General features: G+C 38.8%; 1 protein-coding gene across 1 annotated transcript in view; it reads right to left on the minus strand.

Moving 5' to 3' along the window:
- The window catches only part of sh3bp2 (SH3-domain binding protein 2), a 42406-nt gene extending 21964 nt beyond the window's left edge, over nt 1-20442 (minus strand). Inside the window, exons 1-2 of the mRNA XM_057818051.1 lie at nt 20151-20442; nt 1078-1217 (exon numbers count right to left, since the gene is read on the minus strand). Coding sequence (XP_057674034.1) covers nt 1078-1217; nt 20151-20236 — 226 coding nt within the window. The 5' untranslated portion in view covers nt 20237-20442. The remainder of the gene's footprint in view (nt 1-1077; nt 1218-20150) is intronic.
- Between the last annotated feature and the right edge of the window lie 2703 nt (nt 20443-23145).

The following is a 23145-nucleotide window of genomic DNA, read 5'->3' on the forward strand; positions in this document are numbered from 1 at the left end:
TTGTAAAATTTTCAATCAAAAAATAAACTAGTAGCTCGCCATTGTTGCCCATAAAATCAGTCGCACCCAAGCGCCAGCAGAGGGCGACAAAACACAAAAAAACCCACAAGTAACAAGTAGACATGACACTGCTGTCATTTTAATCTGTTTGAGCGGGGCATGTGCGTTAATGGCGTCAAATATTTTAACGTGATTAATTAAAAAAAATACCGCCTGTTAACGCGATAATTTTGACAGCCCTAATTTAAATGAACGAAAATATAATACATTTTCTTCATCGCTGCTACACGTACTTTTTGAAGTTGCTTTCCATTGATGTGCCGCATCACATCGAGCATCTGAGCCCGTGCGTGGCTCAGTGGTAGAGAAGTCAATCCCCAACTCAGAGGTTGTGAGTTCAACTCTTTGTCCTACTGAATGCATCTAAGTATCCTTGAGCAAGACACTGAACCCCATGTTGTTGTGTCACCAGCAGGTAGATGAGGATATAGTGTCAAAGCACTTTCAGTGCCTGAAAGATGCTGTACAGGTATAACTCCATTATTAATGAAGAGAATTTCTCTGCTCAAATGTGGTTTTCTCAAATCAGTCTCCTTTGTCTCAATGATATCTTTGCTCGTTTTGACTCATCACTCCTAAGGGTACCCTTAGGAGCACAAACTCAGAAACAAATAAGCAGAGAATGAGATAAATTTGAGACGATCAAATTATTAAGTAACAGATGAGTAGCAAATTTTTGCTATCGGGGGCTACTTTTCTCTTTGAACTTTTTGACTTTTAATGAATTCTGGAGCGGGCTTGTGTGGTGGATCAGTTAAAAGTGTTAAAGAAAAAAAAAAAAAAAAAAAAAAAAAACACTCTCCAAGGGGCCAAGTGAGTGAGTGGAGAGTAGATTCACATTTTCCCTACTCAACTCCGAGTCAAAATGTGGGACTTAAACTTTAGGGCTAATGTTAAGAATTAACAAACCCATCATTTTTTACAAAAAAATTTAAAGTATAGAGACTAAACTGTTGAATCTCCACCAAGCGTGTTAACTGGATTTTAAAAATCAATCAATAAATAACATTTACTCACATCTCAGGAGACTAAACTGGCTGGCTCCCTTCTTGTGGAGGTACCCTGCTATACAAACACCTCCAGGCATAGTGAGGAGATTCTGCGCTCCGATGGCTCGCATTGGCACTGGCCAGCACACCTCAAGAGATGACATGGTTCTGCAAGAAAAAGAAGAGAGAGTCAAGGAATGGCAACAAAAGGGGGTCACTTTCGAGTAACAAAAGAAAGACATAAAGACAAACCATGTACTTACTATTCATAGTGAGTGAAAACTTAACTCCTATAGCAGAACTCAGCAAAGCACATGGCTCTACCAAGGTAATAAGAAATTCAGTTGCGGAACAGGTTATTTTCCAACAAGCTATGCGCATACTGACAAAAGTTGGTCAGTAGATGGCAATGTTTATTGTGCAGCAAGGGTGTAGGTTTGGTTTTAACATCAGCAGGGATGATATAACAGCATAACTTGCATGTACACACATTTTGTGGGGACGGGACATTAATATGACCGAACACATTGGGCGAAAGGGGGTCAGGGCTACATTTCTTATGGATATGAAGCTGATTAATTGATAGGCTAAATGATCAATGCAAAAAAAAAAAAAAAAAATCTGTATTGACTTATGCTAACTTTCATGTGTATTGCTCCAGGTTTTGAAAACTTCCAGAATAAATGTCTGGATTTTTCCCCGCAAATTTAAATTGCACTACCAACTTTTCAGGATGCTCAAATTGTCCCCACCAACTTTTAAGCAACCTTATTTGCATTATATAATCACATCAGTTATATCGATCATTTAGATTGTCTTCCCATATGTTGTGAGGATAGAATTTACCCGACCATTACTAAGTGAATTAAAGTACTTTGATTATGTTCAGATTAAATTGACTCCTTTTCACTTGCTGAATATGTCAGTCCATTTTTTCCCTCAAAGCCACGTTTGATTGGCTGATGACTTGACCCCCCCCCTCTCCCAAAATCACAGCCCCGGCAAAAATGCAACATGCCGCCTCCTCCTCCGCCCCCTTCAAAGACGAGGAATATTTGAAGTTTTTTTCTGCCAGCAGCAGCCACTGTAAGTAATGTAAATAAACGTAAATGTTGTGGAGGTGGGGAACACACCACTAATTTTGCTAAGGAAAGTCCAACCTGCGTCAGAGTTAAATAATCTGTGTGAATTTTCCGAACTCGAGTAGGAAGCTGCTTTGAGAGAAATATCCTCCTGTATGTTTTCTACTTTTAGCGTTAATTAAACTGTGAGAAATGTAGTGAAACGGGGTTTACTTCTTCTCCCATATTTTTTATTTTTATTTTATTTATGTGGTCTTAAAGCAGCCCAAAGAAGCTTTCATTTTTTGTTAAGTTTGACTGTGCTTGTGGACATAACCAGTAGTGTTTTACCTGTTTTTTCAGTTGTATTTAATTTATTTATTTAGACAGACAATGTTGAGTGGTCTTAAAACAAATGTTTATTTTTTGCATTCCTGATAGTTAAGAGATTAAGAACAGGTTTGTATTTATTGTGTAAGTTAAGATACGTTATGTTCAAATATTTTCATTTAAATTTGCTAATAAAATCTAGAAATTTATTCTGGAAGTCTTGAATCGAAAGGTTTGAATCGAAAAGTGTACCACCTGAACCAACACATATACACTGCAAAAAACATACCTCCTTAAAACTAGTTAAATTCCTTTGTTTTCAGTCTAAATCCACTAGTAATAATAGAAATGATCTGCCAGTGTTTCAAGTAAATTTTACTCACTTAGATTTCTCGAAATGAAAAAAAAAAAAAAAGAAAAAGAAAAAAAATAGCTAGCTGAAAATAAGCTTAACGGACGTATTTTAAGCAAAAAGTATATTTAATCATTAAAAAAGCTTGTTTGTCGGAAATGTTAAGTCAAGGATAGATATTGTTCAAAACATTATTTGAAAGCATTTTTATCTAGATTTAGGTGAAAAATGACCAACTTTAGATGTATGCATTTAATAACAACAAATAGTAATATTTATTTAATTTAAGTGGAATAATCTGATTTATTAATCTGTTAACTAGTCTTTAACACTCAAAACAAGATGGAGAAAAGTATTCGACTAGATTTAAGAAAAATCAGATTAAAATGTAAATTTGAAGTGTGAAAGTTACTATAAATCATTACAGATTTATTTTGCATTGATCATTTAGCCGATCAATTAATTTGATTCATATTCGTGAGAAATGTAGCCCTGGCCCCCGTTCACCCAATCTGTTTGGTCTTATTAATGTCCTGTCCCAAGCAAAAAAGTGTTTTCCATCAAGTTATGCTGTTATATCGTCCCTACCAATATTAACTAACCTACACCCTTGAAAAGGGGTATATGTAAGTCTGAACATAATGAAATTAATTCACTTAATAATGATAGGGTCAATTCTATCCTTGCAAAATATGAGAAGACAATCTAAAGTACCTACTCTATACAACTGAACTCATTACATATAATATATTATGCAAATAAGGTTGCTTAAAAGCTGTTGGGGACAATTTGAGCATCCTGTTGCTGGTAGTTGGTAGTGTTGTGTCCCTACCATCCCTATGCAAACCTACAGTGCCTGCCAAAAGTATTGGCACCCTGCAATTCTGTCAGATAATGCTCATTTTTTTCCCAGAAAATGAATGCAATTACAAATGCTTTGGTATTAATATGTTCATTTATTTTGCTTACAATGAAAAAACACAAAACAGAATGGGACAAAAAAAAAAAAAAAAAAAAAAAAAAAAACATTATCATTTTACACAAAACTCTAAAAATGGGGCAAAAATGGCACCCTTTGAAAAATTATGTGATGCCTCTCTAATTTGTGGAATTAGCAGTACCTGTTACTTAATTGTGGCACATAACGGTGGCAATAACTAAATCACACTTGCAGCCAGTTAAAATGGATTAAAGTTGACTAAACCTCTGTCCTGTGTTCTTGTGTGTACAGCTTTAATAATGGAGAAAAGAAAGAATACCAAAGAACTGTCTGAGGACTTGAGAGGCAAAATTGTGAGGAAGCATGGGCAATCTGAAGACTACAAATATCTCCAAAGACCTGAATGTTCCTGTGTCTATCTGTGTAGTCTCATCAATAAGTGTAAAGCCCATGGCACTGTGGCTACTGGCTAACCTCCCTAGATGTGGACGGAAAAGAAAAATTGACGAGAGATTTCAAGGAAAGATTGTGCGGATGGTGGATAAAGAACCTCGACTAACATCCAAACAAGTTCAAGCTGTCCTGCAGTCCAAGGGTAAAACAGTGTCAACTCGTACTATCCGTCGCCATCTGAATGAAAAGGGACTCTATGGTAGGATACCCAAGAAGACCCCACTTCTAACCCAGAGACATAAAAAAGCCAGGCTGGAGTTTGCCAAAACTTACATGAGAAAGCCAAAAACGTTTTGGAAGAATGTTCTCTGGTCAGATGAGACAAAAGTAGAGCTTTTTGGGAAAAGGCATCAACATAGAGTTTACAGGGAAAAAAACGAGGCCTTCAAAGAAAAGAACACGCTCCCCACAGTCAAACATGGCGGAGGTTTCCTATGTTTTGGGGTTGCTTTGCTTCCTCTGGAACTGGACTGCTTGACCGTGTGCATGGCATTATGAAGTATGAAAACTACCAACAAATTTTGCAGCATTATGTAGGGTCCAGTGTGAGAAAGCTGGCTCTCCCTCAGAGGTCATGGGTCTTTCAGCTGGGCGATGACCCAAAACACATTTCAAAAAGCACTAGAAAATGGTTTGAGAGAAAGCACTGGAGACTTCTAAAGTGGCCAGTCCAGACCTGAATCCCATAAAAAAAACCTGTGGAGAGATCGGAAAATGGCGGTTTCGACAAAGCACCCTTCAAATCTCAGAGACCTGGAGCAGTTGGCCAAAGAAGAATGGTCTAAAATTCCAGCGGAGCATTGTAAGAAACTCATCGATGGATAGCGGAAGCGGTTGTTCGCAGTTATTTCGTCTAAAGTTTGTGCTACCAAGTATTAGGCTGAGGGTGCCAATACTTTTGTCCGGCCCATTTTGGGAGTTTTGTATAAAATGATAATGATTTTTTTTTCCCATTCTCTTTTGTGTTTTTTCATTGCAAGCAAAATAAATGATGAATAAATGAATTAATACCAAAGCGTTTGCAATTGCAAACATTTTCTGGGAGAAATTGAGAATTATTTGACAGAATTGCAGGGGTGCCAATACTTTTGGCCAGCACTGTACGTCCTTGCAGTCACAAACACAAAAGTGCTAACGGTCTGTTAACTACTGGTGATAATAAAATCATGCCAAACAAATTCAGTTTAAACAACCAATGAAGAATCAATGAAAATAAATCCTTATAATTTATTGCATTGCTTGTGTTATCATTCACTATTTGTTGTTATTATCTTATTTTAAATTGCTCTAATTAACTTTTTCATTTACACTGAACTTGAGAGGTACTTTGGTATAAATTTTGTTTTTCTCAATAACAAATGCATTCCTAATTCTGATTTTAAAACTTATTTTAGTTATTAGTCATACTAAGCGCCCAAATAAAGAGCCCAAATACTGTATAAAGCCTGTTTAAACATGCAGAGCAGCTAGGGACTAGGACTAAAAGTCCAATTCTAATCATTTGTTGATAATTGAGCTGTGAAAAACAAAACGAGGTTTAAATTCATAATAAATAAAGGCAACACATGACACTTTTAAACAAAATTCATTTTAACACACATTTACGGTGTACGCACGTGTGAAGAAAGAACAAGTCCCAAACAATGCCGTTTGTTTGGCACGGTCTTAACACTACACGAACACTCTAAGGAATGAACTCATGAATTCATTTGTACTATATAACATGTGTGACCTGTTTTGTTAGATGCCTACCTTATGTCAATCTTTGGCAGGATCTTTCAATGGATCTGCATAGGGTCCGCTAGACTTGTTTTTATTGTTGCTTTTCCTCTTGAGCTCAACATAGTCAACTTCTCACTAACTGGGAAACTTTACCCAGTCATGCTCACCCTCTCACACTCAAGCTACAGTATGATAGGGCCCTGACTTCAACACACCAACATTCCGAGTTCAAACAGGAAATATTCATGCCCTGAATCTTTCAGATGAGGTTTCATGTTATGTGTGTATGGGTGTGAGTGCATGTGTCGATGTGTCTGGTTGGCAAGCGCACGATGCGTCAAAATAAACATCCTTAAACAAGCCTTTCATCCTCAAATGAGTTTACGGTTAACTTCCAGTTTATCAACAGATCTCAGAGGTTGAAGAGTGGATAATGATAATGTTTTTTCTCTACCCTTTTTGTAGCTTAAGATGTCACATATCCCCTTCCCTGTCACATTGCCTAATGACTTTCTGTGCTTGTGTGTTTCTAGCTGTATATTTTGTGGCAGTAGCTATTGTTGTGAGTACTTAACAATTGCATAAACTACTAAAAGTATTATCACAACACTTAAGAAGATGTATCACTGATACACCACTAGATGACAGTAATGCTCTCCCTACATGCCTGTGAATAGGATACAAATTACAGTCAAAACATTTTGCTTTAGTGAAAATTCGACTCTGGAACAAGTTTTTCCAGTTAAATTCCTTTTCAAGAAAGGATTGATTATAGCGCCAAAGCAATAAATCCACTGAGAATCAAACCGTTACTAAATCCAGTTTATAGGAATTGTTTAAAATGCACTGAGGGCAAAGAGTATGAGTCATTTTGTGATTTTAAATGTTGAAAATGAAAAGTGAACCAATGAGTCATTCCTCAAGAATGATCGGTATTTCAAATGGATTGAAACGGACTGTAAATAAAAGATTAAAACCCTGTCATTCATCAGGGTGGAGCAGCTGTAAGATCACACTCAGAAGAAATGCGTGGTTTCTTCTCTAGTGTGTAAACCAATACTATCAAATTATCAGTGTGGCAGAGATCCGGGTTCTCCTGCTGCTTATCAACCGGAGGGCTGGAATTCCTGTTGCACTCACTTATTCTAACAAACTAACACACCGGCTACAGGCTGAGCTGGAAAACAATAGTTGAGTAACACTTTTAAATGTGAACAGCCTGATATTATTGTAATGTTTTCATCACTTTTCTCTTGTTAAAGTGGCTGCAGTCTAAATACTTATAGTGCATGTGACACCAAAAAAAAATTGCACGTGGTATTTTATGCTCCTGACTGAAATGGGCCACTTGGATGTGGTGCAAAACTGATCAATATATTTATTCAATTTTTTGAATCCCGCACTACGAAAATGAGAGACTTCCGGCCAAAATCTCGGATTGAGGAAGATGGCGGATGTGACGTCGAAGGGAGACATCATCTTCACTATACAGCCACACTATTATATGCAAAAGGACTGCGGATTCAGCTGAGTTTGCGGATTAATTCGTTTTATTTTTTGCGTCACGCCAGACCAATGTGCTGCAGGCTTTTGTTGCTACAACAGGGAGAGTGGTGTGAGCCTTTCTGGGTTTTCAAAATATCCTGTTCACCGCGAAGAATGGGCAGGTCCGACAATCGAGGGACCATTGGACGGACAAGAAGGTGAATAAACTACGTGTTTTATATAGGGCTGTCAAAATTATCGCTTTAACGGGCGGTAATTAATTTTTTAAATTAATCACGTTAAAATATTTGACGCATTTAACGCACATGCCCCACTCAAACAGATTAAAATGACAGCAAAGTGTAATGTCCACTTGTTACCTGTGTTCTTTGGTGTTTTGTTTCTCTCTGCTGGCGCTTGGGTGCGATTGATTTTATGGGTTTCAGCACCATAAGCACTGTGTAATTATTGACATCAACAATGGCGAGCTACTAGTTTATTTTTTGATTGAAAATTTTACATATTTTATTAAAACGAAAACATTAAGAGGGGTTTTAATAAAGAATTTCTATAACTTGCACTAACATTTATCTTTCAAGAACTACAAGTCTTTCTATCCATGGTTCGCTTTAACAGAATGTTAATAATGCTAATGCCATCTTGTTGATTTATTGTTATAATAAACAAATACAGTACTTATGTACCGTATGTTGAATGTATATATCCGTCTTGTGTCTTATCTTTCCATTCCAACAATAATTTACAGAAAAATATGGCATATTTTATAGATGGTTTGAATTGCGATTAATTACGATTAATTAATTTTTAAGCTGTAATTAACTCGATTAAAATTTTTAACTGTTTCACAGCCCTAGTTTTATTGTCTGGCACGGCCAGACTGTTCTCGCTGTATTTTTCAAACACTGAGAGAATAGTCTGGGACCCAGCCCATTAACGGCCTCTCAAGCAAGTACAAAATCAATCGTCAAATCAGATTTGTTTATTTGCGTGACGTGTTCTTAACGAGCAACGTCACTCTTCGAAGTCGTCTCCACAACAACAGAGATGGCGAACAGGAGAGCCGAGAATATGTTCCAATCCACGGTAAAATCAGCTTTAAATGACCAAAAACACATCGACACAAGTCAGTAACAACAGTCTGTCTCGCGCTAGCCATGTTGAATAAACTCCGATCTCCTCGTATGTTTACTTCCGCACGCAAGTCCCTCTTCGCATTTCTAACGTCAAATCCACCCGTCGCTGATTGGTCCACTCCGCTGTCTGTTTGCTGTGGCTTGCTCAGCCCTGGAAATTTTATCCGCTTAATGGTGGCCAGACTCAATAAGTGGAACAGCGGTGAGTATGGAGTACCAGGCTACTAGTTTTATATTATGTCAAATACTGGGATTATAGCACACATTTTAATTAGAGGTGGGAATCTTGGGGCGCCTCACGATTCGACTACGATTCAGAGGCTACGATTCAATTATAAATCGATTATTGACAGTGTTGTCAATAATGCTGATTACTTTCTTCAGTAACGAGTAATCTAACGCGTTCATTTTTCCAAGCCAGTAATCCGATTAAAGTTAGTTTCTCTAGTGCCTGTGCGTTACTATTTTGTTTTTGCCTCATAATGTATGTAGAATGAAGAATACTGTAGTCATGTACGAAGAGCATTTCTCATCGGGGGGGAAAAAAAACGTGTCACGTGTATTACGGTGATGTCTGAGGCTGAGCCCTGTCTGCCACGGCGGTCAACAACATAGTATTCTGATGAGGCAGCGAGGCTAACAGTGAAAGGCAGGATATATACCGCAAATGGATGCCTTTGCTCACTGGAAATACAGCCATTACTTCACATTTCTGTCCAGTAAAGATGACAAAAATATCTCCGTGTGTTGCAAACTTTACGCTGGCTGAAAATGACTGTCGGTCGCTAAATCAAAAAAGAAGCACTTGGAATTACAGTACAACGCGACAAAACCCTAAACAGCCTACAGGTTACAAGACAGCCAGCACTTCTACAGTTTGTAACCAGCCTTTATGCACATTTTATTGTCAGTGTTTGTAACCATAGGCGGGGTTTTACTTTTGTGGGGCTGGGGGTAAAGCATGTTGATGACAAACAAAAGTCAAAAGTTTGGACACACCTAAACATTTTTCCGTTTTATATATTTTCACGACTATTGTAAATCCTCTCTGAATACATCAAAACTATGAACGAACATGTGGAATGGCCGAAAAAAGTGAAATAACTGAAAACCGGTTTTATATTCTATATTCTTCAAAGTATCCACCTTTGAGGTGTCGCCAAACTTTTGGCCAATACTGTATATATACATATATATAAACCTGTTCAAGCTCAGTTGTTGTTGGTTGCGTTTGAAAGCTTAGGTTTACAGAAATTCTAAATATCCATCTTGCCTCCACAGGTGTAGTTTTGGCTTAGCAAAGCAAAAGCTAGTGTCTTAGGTGCTAGTCAAATGATCTGCTCGAAAAATGATTTTGACCCATTATGAAATACGTTGTAGGATTCTTGTTCATTTCATTCATTTTTGTTGTTTGTTTTATTGCTTTACAACTTTTATAGACAATATTTTAACAGCTAGGTCTTTATTTTAAAGGGGAATTTCAGAATTTTTGGCATTAGACTTTATCTTGGAGTTAGCGGGGGTTTATTTAGTCGTTGGAGTTGATTTGAACAAATTCCGTGCAGTTTGTCAGGTATTTGTTAGTTTCAGGGCTCCGGGGTGGCTAAGCTAGCGCGAGTCAATGGTGGTTGAAATCAACTCCATCGACTAATTAAACCCCCGCTAACTCAAAGATTAAGCCTTATGTGAAAAATTCAATTAATTATGATGACATTTTTTGGTTGTCATTTTTATGTTGAGGCAGCAAAAGGAGAAAAACTGGTAAAAAGTAACAGATGTTACTTTTAAAGTAACTTAGTTACTTTGATAATAAAGTAATCGGTAAAGTAACTAGATTACTTTTTTGAGGTGTAATCAGTAATCAGTAATTAAATTACTTTTTTAAGTAATCTGTGACAACACTGATTATTGATGCACAACCTCCCAGCTATTAGTTGCTTTTAATGTTTCCCACATTAGTTATAAAAATAGTACAAAAATCCTCTCAGGCTTAAATACACTACTATTCAGTATCAAGTTAACAGTTCAAAACAGTAAATAAAATACTCAAGTCCTCATTCTGTATCAGCAGCTTTAAACTACATTCAATTAATGTTGTGAATCAACTGTTAAAGTTGTTAAAATTGCTCTGGTTATTCCATAATTTCCCTTCTACCAACTTTCGACATGTGAAAGTTTAAAAACTGTTCCATCATTTAAAGATAGATTCAAGTCAAGATTTGGCCGATTTAGGAGTATTTTAGATAAAAAGTTAATTAGGTTAGCTGCAACAGAGCCTTCCTACTGCTTTAAGATGGCGACTGTTTACTAACGCCAGCAAGTTTGTCATTTTGCATCTAGTTCTCTATACATGTGCTAACACCGCCAAGTCTGTCATTTCACATCTAGCTCTATATAAATGTGATCTACTGTAACATTATGTGGGCGTAGTTTGTAGCAACATGGGCGAAGTTTGTAGCAACTGGGCGTTGTTTGTAGCGGCTGTCGGCGTTTTTTTCATCTAGCGGCATGAGTTGTGGAATGTGGATGTCTACTCTTGGTCCGTTTCTCATTGTGTCCCGAAGACCGCGCTGACTGTGATTTAGTTCCGCTTTACTTAGCATATTTAAATAATCGGAATGGATGTTCGTGAATCGTTCTCGAATCTTCAGCGGCCAAATCGAGAATAATCTTAGGATCGGAAATTTCACACACCTTTAGTTTTAATAAGGAGGCGGCTTGCATTTTCATGGTGACAATGCTCCCTGTCCATCGAAAAGGCGGGCGTGGCCGCCTCCCTTGGGTGACAACTGGCGGCTTGTCGCACACCAAGGTCGCCAGCCGTTGTAGGCGGGAGCGCCCATGCTCGGACAGCCACGCGCTCCCGTCTCCAGTTCTCGATTGTGACAAGACTTCTACCCCCCTCGGCCCTCTTCGCGTGCCTGCCTGTAGAGCGCTATCCTCGGCTTTGGCTCGAGGAGCCCAACACACTTGTCTCCGCTTCTTGATTGTGTCGAGACTTCCACCCCCCTCGGCCCTCTTCACATGCCTGCCTAGAGAGCGCAACACTCGGCTTGGGCTCGGGTAGTTATGCGCTCCAACTTTGGCCGTTTTGTCCACCGAGAATGCGCCATTTTCGACTTTCATTCCCCTGCTGCGTCCCTGGCGACAAGCACTGCCTGCCTGCTGGGGCTGCAGCAGGGGAACGACGAGCCGAACCCTGCTTGCCGCCGGTGGCTGGCCGATCGGTGAAGGCAATCACCCCCCTACCGTGTGTGACATGAGTCGGGGTAGTTTTGTGTGATTTTTTATGTTTGAAAGGCGGGGAAGAGACTTGGAAGAACCTCTCGGATTTGGTTAGCATGTAGCCTAGCTCTTACTCTCCTCTTTTGTTTACGATCTTTCTTCCGTCTCCATGACCCCGCAGGAAATGACAAGAGCCGGACTTACTTCAGTGGCATAAAATACTTTTCGAGGGGTTTAAGATGTCGGCAGTTTTGACCATTATGCAATAATTTAGCCCTGTTGTACTGAATAAATGCATTTTTAATATTTCATAATCTATTTAGCACAAGAATGTTATTTGTCATGACCATACAAATTATTTAGCAATCAGGGAAAAATACTTAGATACAAAGAATATCATGTAAAAATATTGGAGTAGAGAGCTAAAAACAATGATGACATTTGCAGTTGGCTCTAATCATCAGCCTCGTGTTTGTTATCTCTGTCGACTTTTTTCTCATTCTGAATCTTCCCCCTCCTTCAAATACGATTCAAACGTATATGGCTGTACATCACATACTTCCTCTGGAATGACAATATTGTTCGAAAAATTCACACTTCAACCAGAATTGATGAAAAATGCTTCCTCCTCCATTGTGCTCAATGATAAATCCACTGAAATCGCTCTTTTTCTAATGTCGTCATCAAGAAGGAGGCGTCAGAGCGCTATAATGACAGGAGGAGCTAAATGGCAGATTTAAGGACTCATTTCTCATCATCTGTGCTTTGCCAAATTGTTGTGCATAGTCGAATCATCTCAAAATATTATTTTAACTGCAATAATAATGCTAGTTAAGATTTTTGTTAATTGTGTCACATGCATTTTAAGGCAGTGCTTTTAAATTATTCTATGTCCCCCCGTGGAAACTGTTTCGCGCCCCCCTAACTCTCTGCCGCCATTGTAACTATAGTATCATTTCTTTTTACAATATTATTATAACTACACCTCTGCATAACATTGTGTCCTTTTTTAATATTAAAGAAAATAAGTGATATAGATCAACTGACAATAAAGTACAGTATAACTTTATTAACGTTGTTTCGTTTGTAACGGAAAAGACTTATAGCGCATCACTTTGCCTGAAAAAAAAAAAAAAAAAAAAAAAAACCTCACATCCAAACAGTAAAACTACTTTCAAAGTACATTTTTTGACCATTTGATACTGAAAAATAAATTTCAATAAAATCAATAAATGAGAATATATTCAAATTGAAAGTAACATTAACTATTAACAATTTTGCACTGAACAACATGGTATGCCACCTTAGAGGATGCCAACAGTGCTCGCTGGTCTACTGATGAACACTGACAAAGCGGGATGATTGTTGGCAATATTCGGCATGTTTACGCTGAAAAAAATAATCAAGCGGCTTATCAATGTGATTGGGGTCTAATGTCTTTAAGTGACTTCTTAATTGGTTTGGCTTCCTGCTGTCCACTGCCAAAATTTTTAGACACAGTAAACAGACTGGTCTTTCCTCGTCTCCCACTGTATTAAAAGTCAAAGCCAAAAGCCAAACACTAGATACACTTTGTCATATTTCCTTGTCTGAGCTCTTTATACAGTGCCTTGCAATAGTATTCGGCCCCCTTGAACCTTGCAACCTTTCGCCACATTTCAGGCTTCAAACATAAAGATATAAAATTTAAATTTTTTGTCAAGAATCAACAACAAGTGGGACACAATCGTGAAGTGGAACAAAATTTATTGGATAATTTAAACTTTTTTAACAAATAAAAAACTGAAAAGTGGGGCGTGCAATATTATTCGGCCCCCTTGCGTTAATACTTTGTAGCGCCACCTTTTACTTCAATTACAGCTGCAAGTCGCTTGGGGTATGTTTCTATCAGTTTTGCACATCGAGAGACTGACATTCTTGCCCATTCTTCCTTGCAAAACAGCTCGAGCTCAGTGAGGTTGGATGGAGAGTGTTTGTGAACAGCAGTCTTCAGCTCTTTCCACAGATTCTCGATTGGATTCAGGTCTGGACTTTGACTTGGCCATTCTAACACCTGGATACGTTTATTTTTTAACCATTCCATTGTAGATTTGGCTTTATTTTTTGGATCATTGTCCTGTTGGAAGATAAATCTCCGTCCCAGTCTCAGGTCTTGTGCAGATACCAACAGGTTTTTTTTCCAGAATGTTCCTGTATTTGGCTGCATCCATCTTCCCGTCAATTTTAACCATCTTCCCTGTCCCTGCTGAAGAAAATCAGGCCCAAACCATGATGCTGCCACCACCATGTTTGACAGTGGGGATGGTGTGTTCAGGGTGATGAGCTGTGTTGCTTTTACGCCAAACATATCGTTTTGCATTGTGGCCAAAAAGTTCAATTTTGGTTTCATCTGACTAGAGCACCTTCTTCCACATGTTTGGTGTGTCTCCCAGGTGGCTTGTGGCAAACTTTAAACGAGACTTTTTATGGATATCTTTGAGAAATGGCTTTCTTCTTGCCACTCTTCCATAAAGGCCAGATTTGTGCAGTGTACGAATGATTGTTGTCCTATGGACAGACTCTCCCACCTCAGCTGTAGATCTCTGCAGTTCATCCAGAGTGATCATGGGCCTCTTGGCTGCATCTCTGATCAGTTTTCTCCTTGTCTGAGAAGAAAGTTTGGAAGGACGGCCGGGTCTTGGTAGATTTGCAGTGGTCTGATGCTCCTTCCATTTCAATATGATGGCTTGCACAGTGCTCCTTGAGATGTTTAAAGCTTGGGAAATCTTTTTGTATCCAAATCCGGCTTTAAACTTCTCCACAACAGTATCTCGGACCTGCCTGGTGTGTTCCTTGGTTTTCATAATGCTCTCTGCACTTTAAACAGAACCCTGAGACTATCACAGAGCAGGTGCATTTATACGGAGACTTGATTACACACAGGTGGATTCTATTTATCATCATCGGTCATTTAGGACAACATTGGATCATTCAGAGATCCTCACTGAACTTCTGGAGTGAGTTTGCTGCACTGAAAGTAAAGGGGCCGAATAATATTGCATGCCCCACTTTTCAGTTTTTTATTTGTTAAAAAAGTTTAAATTATCCAGTAAATGTTGTTCCACTTCACGATTGTGTCCCACTTGTTGTTGATTCTTGACAAAAAAATTAAATTTCATATCTTTGTTTGAAGCCTGAAATGTGGCGAAAGGGTGCAAGATTCAAGGGGGCCGAATACTTTTGCAAGGCACTGTATCTCCAGTGCTCTTTGCTGCGTGCTCTTGCTTGGTTCAAAAATATTGCGCACACTCTGAAAATGAGAACGCCACTGCCACCCACTGAGTGGATGGCAATTACACTTCATTCTAGTATGGCAAAGGTCCCGAGGTCACATGTGCCACCCCCAGCATCGCTCTGGGGGTGCCCCACAATTTCAGAAGTACTGACTGAAGGACATTGATTAACCAGCTAACATTGCTAAAACCAACTGTCCATCCATTTAGTGCTGCTTACCCTCCACAACTCTTTCAAGTCTTCATTGAATCTATAATGCATGTTTATCGTATGCAGACGGAGTATTAGGAGAAAACCCATGCATTCACACTAAATACAGATCTGCACTACAAAGGTTAGAATCTAGAACCACAAAACTGTGAGGCAGACACAATCAACCAAAAAGCAAGAATACTGCTTTTAATTCAGTTAATAAAGTAACAATGCTTTCATCTATTTGCATAAAGCTTTTTGTTTGCATTTTGTTAAACTATAATTAGATTTTAATTTGAGATTTTTTAAATACACTACATATAAAGAAAGCAATGAGGGGTGAAAAAGCATAAACAAACCGAATGCAAGTTAGATGTTTCATTTGCAAACATGCATATCAGAGATCACGTGACTGTGCATTCATACAGTGGTATGACAAAGTATCTGAACCTTTTGGAATTTCTCACATTTCTGCATAAAATCACCATCAAATGTGATCTGATCTTTGTCAAAATCACACGGATTAAAAAAACTGTCTGCTTTAACTAAAACCACGCAAATATTTATATGTTTTCATATTTTAATGAGGATAGTATGCAAACAATGACAAAAGGGGGAAAATAAGTAAGTGAACCATCACATTTAATAATTTGTGCACCCCCCAAGCGCCCCCCCCCCCCCAACCTTTGGCAGCAATACCTTCAACCAGACGCTTCCTGTAGCTGCAGAACAGTATTAGACATCGATCAGGACTAATCTTGACCCAGTCTTCCATACAAAACTGCTGTAATTCAGTCCGATTCCTGGGATGTTTGGCATGAATCACTGTCTTTAGGTCATGCCACAGCATCTCAATGGGGTTTAAGTCTGGACTTTGACTTGACCACTCTAGAACGTGTATTTTGTTTTTCTGAAACCATTCTGAAGTTCATTTACTTTTGTGTTTTTGATCATTTTCTTTTTGCAGCATTCATCCTCTTTTTAGCTTAGCTTTTTAGCATTAATGATTGCAAGTTTCCCAGGGTCTGAGGCAGCAAAACAGCCCCAAATCATGATGCTCCCTCCACGATGCTTCACAGTGGGGATGAGATGTTGATGTTGGTGAGTTGTTCCATTTTTCCCTCCACACATGATGTTGTGTGTTACTCCCAAACAATTCAACTTTAGTTTCATCAGTCCACAAAACATTTTGCCAAAACTTCTGTGAAGTGTCCAAGTGCCTTTTTGCGAACATTAAAACGAGCAACAATGTTTCTTTTAGACAGTAGGGGTTTCCTCCGTGGAGTCCTCCCATGAACACCATTCTTGGCCATAGTTGATGACATACTGTATACTTGATGTGTGCTCAGATATATTGGACTGTGCCAGTAGGTTTCTGTAAGTCTTGAGCAGACTGTGTAGGGTTCTTTTTTTTTTTTTTACCTCTTTGAGTATTCTGCACTGAACTCTTGGCGTCATCTTTGGTGGATGGCCACTCCTTGGGAGAGAAGCAACAGTGCCAAACGCGCTAGATTTGTAGGCAACTTCTCTGACTGTCGATTGATGAACAGCCAGACTTTTAGAGATGGTTTTGTATCCTTTCCCAGCTTTATAAAAATCAACAATCCTTGATCTCAGGTCTTCAGACAGCTCTTTTGACCGAGCCATGATGCACATTAGACAATTCAAGGCAATCAAGACAATTCTTACCAGGTGTAGTGGGCAGGGCAGCTTTAAACCACACATCAGTGATTGGGCACACACCTGACTTAAATTGCTTGGTAAAAATTGGTTTCAATTGCTTTTTAAGACTCCTTAGGCATAGGGTTCTTACTTATTTTTCCCCCTTCTGTCATTGTTTGCATGCTATCCTCATTAAAATATGAAAACCTATAAATGTTTGGGTGGTTTTAGTTAAAGCAGACACTGTTTTTACATCTGTGTGATTTTGACAAAGATCAGACCACATTTGATGGGGATTTTATGCAGAAATGTGAGAAATTCCAAAAGGTTAAGATACTTTTTAATACCAATGAACAGTTCCCATCCTTGCAAGTAAGTAGCAAAGAATGCTGCACTCAGAAGCTGAGTCACCCCGTTATATGATAAGAAGGCATCCGTATAACACGTGCATTGCGTGTTTAGGCAAAATAAAAGATTTGACTTCCAAGAGCATGCATGGGTCCTATGGCTGTCCCTCTCTTGTCACTCAGAGAAAAACATTTGCATCTTAAATTTGCTTACTTGACAGTGAATTATTTAATTTTAAACCTCTCTTCTGATGAAACGGCAAAGTGCAATACACAATTTATATTTTTTTTCCAACAGAAAATTCAAATATAAAATTCAGTTCCTCCACATTCACGTTTGCTGACACATTTCGAAGATGTGTCAGCTGTCACTTTCTGTAAACGTTTAAAACAAAAAAAGATTTAATACCTTTTAGTGTAACCAACTGCCATCACTTCGTTAAACAAAGTTATATACTGTATACAGTATTTAGCAAATAATGAGGTAACGTGTAAGAGCACAAGGCAGGAAGACTAAAAAGATTTAACGCCCATCCTCCCCTCTTGTCAGACAGACTAAACTAAAACACTTCCTGGAAATGTCTCATTTTCTAACACAACGCATTCATGTGGTAATAACTGACATGGCATGGAGCGTTACGCCATGTCAACAATGATCAAGACGAAAGTGACTGTGACACAAAAAAAGCATGTTTATTTCATATTACACGCGGTATTTTATGTTCCTGAATGAAATGGACCGCTTGGATGTGTGTGGAAGCGATCGATATATTCATTTCAATTTTCTGAATCCCACGCCATGAAAATGGAGTCTGGATTGAGGAAGAAGGTGAATGTGACGTCAGCAGACTAATCATCTTCGCAATACAGCCATTACTATACTATGCAAAAGGACTGCGGATTCAGCTGATTTCGCGGATCAATTCGTTTATTTTCTGCGTCACACCAGCCCATTGTGCTGCAGGCTTTTGTTACTACACCGAGGAGTGTGATGTGAGGCTTTTTGGATTTCCAAATGATCCTGTTCACCTTGAAGAATAGGCAAAACAAGTCCGAATATCTAGAGACCATTGGACGGATGACGAAGTGAGTTAAGCTACATGTTTAATGTTCTGTCAAATACTGGGATCATGGCAAACGTTTTAATAAGGAGGTGGCTTGCATTTTGTGGGTGACAATGCTCCCTGTCCACCGAGAAGGCCACTCGGTCGACGACCGGCGGCTTGCCGCTCACCATGGTCGCCGGCTGATAAAAGCGTGCCTGCCTATAGAGCGCCATCCATGGCTTGGGCCCGGAGAGCACCCCGCTCTTGTCTCTGTTTCTCAATTGGTTCGAGATTTCCAGCCTCCTTGGCCCTCTTCACGTGCACGCCTAGAGAGGTCCACACTTGGCTCAGGCTTGGGCAGCCACGTGCTCAGACGTCTGCCGGTTTGTCCACCGAGAATGCGCCATTTTCGGCATTCATTCCCCTCTACGTCCCCGGCGACAAGGTCTGCTTGCTTGCCGGGGCTGCAGCAAAACGACGAGCCGAAACTTGCTCGCCACCAGGGGCTGGCCGTGCGGTGACAACAATCACCCCCACCGCCGTGTCTGACGAGAAAAATGCTTGGAAGAGCCGCTCGGTTCGGGTTAGCATGTCATCTAGCTCTCACTCCCCCTGTTTTGTTTACGCTCTTTCCTCTGTCTCTGAAACTGCGGCAGGGAAATGACAAAAGCTGGACTAACTCAGGTGGTATAAAATACCGTTCGGGAGATTTAAGAAGTCGGCAGTTTTGACCATTATGTAGAAATTGAGACCTGTCAGATTAAATAAATGCATTTTTAATATTTCATATTCCATTTAGCGCAAGACTGTTATTTGTCATGAACATACAATTTATTTAGCCGTTGCAGTAAAATACTTAGATAAAAAGAATATCCTGTAAAAATATTGGAGTAGAGAGATAAAAACAATGATGACATTTTGCTGGTCTCTGTCTTATTTTCCTCGTTCTGAATCTTCCTCCTCCATTGGGCTGAATTCTAAATAGGCTGAAATTATTACTCTGCCGACGTCATCGCACAGATGGTGGCACTAGAACGCCATAACGATAGGAATAGCTAAACGGCAAATTGAAAGACTCATTTCTCGTCATCTGCACAAATTGCTGTGTATAGTCGAATCGTCTCAAAATATGATTTTTTAATTCACATAATCATGCTATTTAATTTTTTTATTGTGTCACAAGTACTTTAAGTAAGAAACATCTGATGAAAAACATCTTGTCATTAAACTGTTTACTGACTTTTATAAAGAAATATCCAATAAAGAACAATATAATTTAAAAAATATTTCATTCATATAAAACACCTGATTACACAATAATTTCAGAATAATGTTGGTGCACTTATGTCTTCAACAAGCAAATTTTGATTATTGAGCTGAAATTTCATTTTACAAGTTTCACTAACCCCCATGTGGCCTGAAACGACTTATTTTTAATACCATGGACAGGGAATTAAAAACCATAGCAATGAATTGTGTGATCTCATCATTTAAAGAATTTCTTATACCACAGTAAAAGTACACACTTGTGTCACAGCATTCTGGAAAAAACTGAACACTAAAACAATAGACGGAAAATAATGATAAAATGACACAAAGGTAATTAAAAAAAACCCTAAGCAAGTACTTGAGAATTTTCCATTTCAAAAGTGAAACTAAAATATTCATTACGCAGAGTGAAACAAAAAATTAACAAAATGGAACTGGACTGAACAGTATTTTTCCAAGTGAATGAATCTGTGTAATATATATATTTTTATTGGATACTGAACTAAATAAACTTTTATTTCATATTCACCTTAAAAGACTGCTGAAAATCACAAGACCTCAATCCAATATCAGAAAGATGCTCTACTTACATAAATGTCTTCTGTTCCTGAAAACACATCTTGACCCTCGGCGTGACACTACGCACAGTGGACTTCCTCACAGATGGAACATACATGCCGGTGTCAACAAATCCCACTATAGCATTTTTCTTGCCTCATGTACCTTGATCTAGGTTAGATGTATAGTCAGAATGAATTAGAATTGAATAGCATGAGTTTGTTGTGAGAAGAAGAGACTGAAGAAACGGACCAACTGAATTTAAGGTTAGAAAGAATTTTAGAAGGCCAAAGTAAGAAGAAAAGGTCAATGAGTTGTGTCTTCCCTGAATTCTGCAGAAAGGGTTTGAAGTGTTCAAATTCTATCAGTCATTTCCTGCAGGGGCTTTTCCTGTGATTGGCCAGCGGTTTCCTTCCTTCGGCTTAGTTGCAAAGTGATTGGTTCGCAGAACGAACTCACATGACTTTTGTGTGGACAGAAAGGAACCGAGAGAGATGGGGGGGCTTTCCACGTCTTGTCAACCAAACATAGCTATACCTTCCAGGTAACTTGCAGCTGACGCTACAGTCTCATACATCTGCTGTAGATGTGTGCCACAAGCAAGGGTGTAGGTTTGCAAAGGGATGGTAGGGGCATAACACTACCAATTTTTCAGGATGTTCAAATTGTCCTCACCAATTTTATGCCACTTTATTTGTATTATACAATAAGTTCAATTATATAGGTAATTTAGATTCCCTTCCCATACATTGTAAGGATAGAATTGACTTTACCATCATTAAGAGACTTACATTTATCCCCTCCCCACCAAACGCACGTTTGATTGGCTACTACACACATGCTTTCACTTCCTCTAGGTGAGTTTCAAATATAATTTTTTTTCTGTACGTTTATTTTGAATCTTATTAGTTTTTGTTAAGTAGCGAAATTCTCCCGAAGTAGCAGTACTAGTACTATACCTACAAACACATGACTGAATACAGTGAATACAGTGATCCCTCGCTTTTCACGGTTAATAAACGATAATCGAAATCCACAAAGTAGAGGCATAGACTTCATAATATATTGACAGAACACGGGGCGCGGGGCTGATTAATAGGGGGCCTATCTCTGTCAAAGCTGACCGAGTCGAAACACAGACAAAGAGCTTTTTACGTTGAAAATTCTTGTGAATAAATGCTTAAATCCCTGAATTCTGTCGCGTTATGCTGCTTGTCAGAATTTGTTTTTGTTGCAGAGCCGGCTGTGGAGGCGTGGCGATGTACCTGCAGCTAATCCCTGCTCATCAGACTTTGTATGTAAATGCGGGCAATCCGGGAGAAGAACGCCAAGATATTTCCCTTGCTGGTCGCCATTAACACGCGCTGCTTTCGAGTCGCTTTGTATTTGCCCTCTAGTTCGTCGGACGTCTTAGTTTGTGATCCTCTACCTTGTCCAGGTATTGAGTGTATTTTTGTTTGTCTTTTTGGCTCTCTGCCCTCCACTCGGTTTTCACGTTTTTTTGATCCCCATCGACCTATTTGTCACAGACCCCATTTTACCGCGTTCGCATGATTTGTTTTATTTGTGATTATTAAATCCCCGAACGCTTCCCCTCTGTTGTCTGTTATTGAGTTCAATCTTGTTCTCTGCATTCGCGGATCACAACAAATTCTTTATAGATATGGAAGTAAAACAGTCTCGATTCTTGGTTAAAAGCAAAAAAACAAAACAAAAAAAAACGGGCAGTTAGCATTTATTTTAAGTAAATATGTCGAATGTGCTGCTAGTCTTTAAGCCAATGTAGCTGCAGCCTCATCACCACAAAGAGCTTTTTACATTGAAAATTCTTGTGAATAAATGTGAGAATCCCTGAATTATTCATAGATATGGACGTGAAACAGTCTCGATTCTTTGTTAAAAGAGCAAAGAACGGGGCAGTTAGCATTTATTTTACGTAAATATGTCAAATATGCTGCTAGTCTTGAAGCCACTGTGACGCCACCTTATCACTACAAAGAGCTTTCTACGTTGAATTTTCTTGTGAAGAAATGCGTAAATACCTGAATTCTTTACAGATATAGAATAAAACAGCCTTGATTCTTTAGTTCAAAGAGCAAAGAACCGGGCATTTAGCACTTATTTTACGTAAATGTGTCGAATGTGCTGCTAGTCTTTAAGCCACTGTGGCGCCGCTTTATCACCACAAAAAGCTTTTTACGTTGAAAATTCTTGTGAATAAATGTGTAAATCCCTGAATTCTTCATAGATATGGATGTAAAACAGTCTTGATTCTTTGTTAAAAGAGCAAAGAACCTAGCAGTTAGCATTTATTTTAGGTAAATGTGTCCATTGTGCTGCTAGTCTTTAAGCCACTGTGGCGCTGCCTTATCACCACAAAGAGCTTTTTACGTTGAAAATTCTTCTGAATAATGCTTAAATCCCTGATTTATAGATATGAACGTAAAACTCTCGAGTCTTGGTTAAAAGCAAAAAAACGGACAGTTAGCACTTATTTTCTGTAAATATTGCGAATAATGACGCCAATGCCGTAGCGGTTGATTTCTCCCATTGATTTTTTTCACAACGTTTTAAAAGGCATGCATGGTACAAAAACTATAATAATTACCTTGAATCCTTGAACAAATCACTCCTGAGACAAGCCCTCCTGTTTGTATGCGGTACAGCTTTCGTACATTTTCAACCTAAATCCGGCATTGGATCGCTGGATGTGTTTGAGATTAACTGTGACCGACTTCAACCGACTGAAGCAGCGTGTGGGACGGCCCCCTATTTGAAGGCGTGGAATGTGTACCGTCAATATCATTATGAAGTCTATGGTAGAGGGGTGTGTTCAATGCATTTATTCAGATTTAGCATTGAAAAGCGATACATATAAGACATGGTTTCCCCCTTTTTTCCCCTAAAGTATAATTCTTATTTAAATGCTTCATTGAGTGAGTCCTCTCAAATCAACTCATGCTGCTTAGAACAGAACACAACACAACACAATGAGTTGCCATAGCCCATAGCACACTACAGCCATTG

The sequence above is a fragment of the Corythoichthys intestinalis genome, chromosome 17, assembly GCF_030265065.1.
Source record: "Corythoichthys intestinalis isolate RoL2023-P3 chromosome 17, ASM3026506v1, whole genome shotgun sequence".
In the NCBI taxonomy this organism is placed as follows: domain Eukaryota; kingdom Metazoa; phylum Chordata; class Actinopteri; order Syngnathiformes; family Syngnathidae; genus Corythoichthys; species Corythoichthys intestinalis.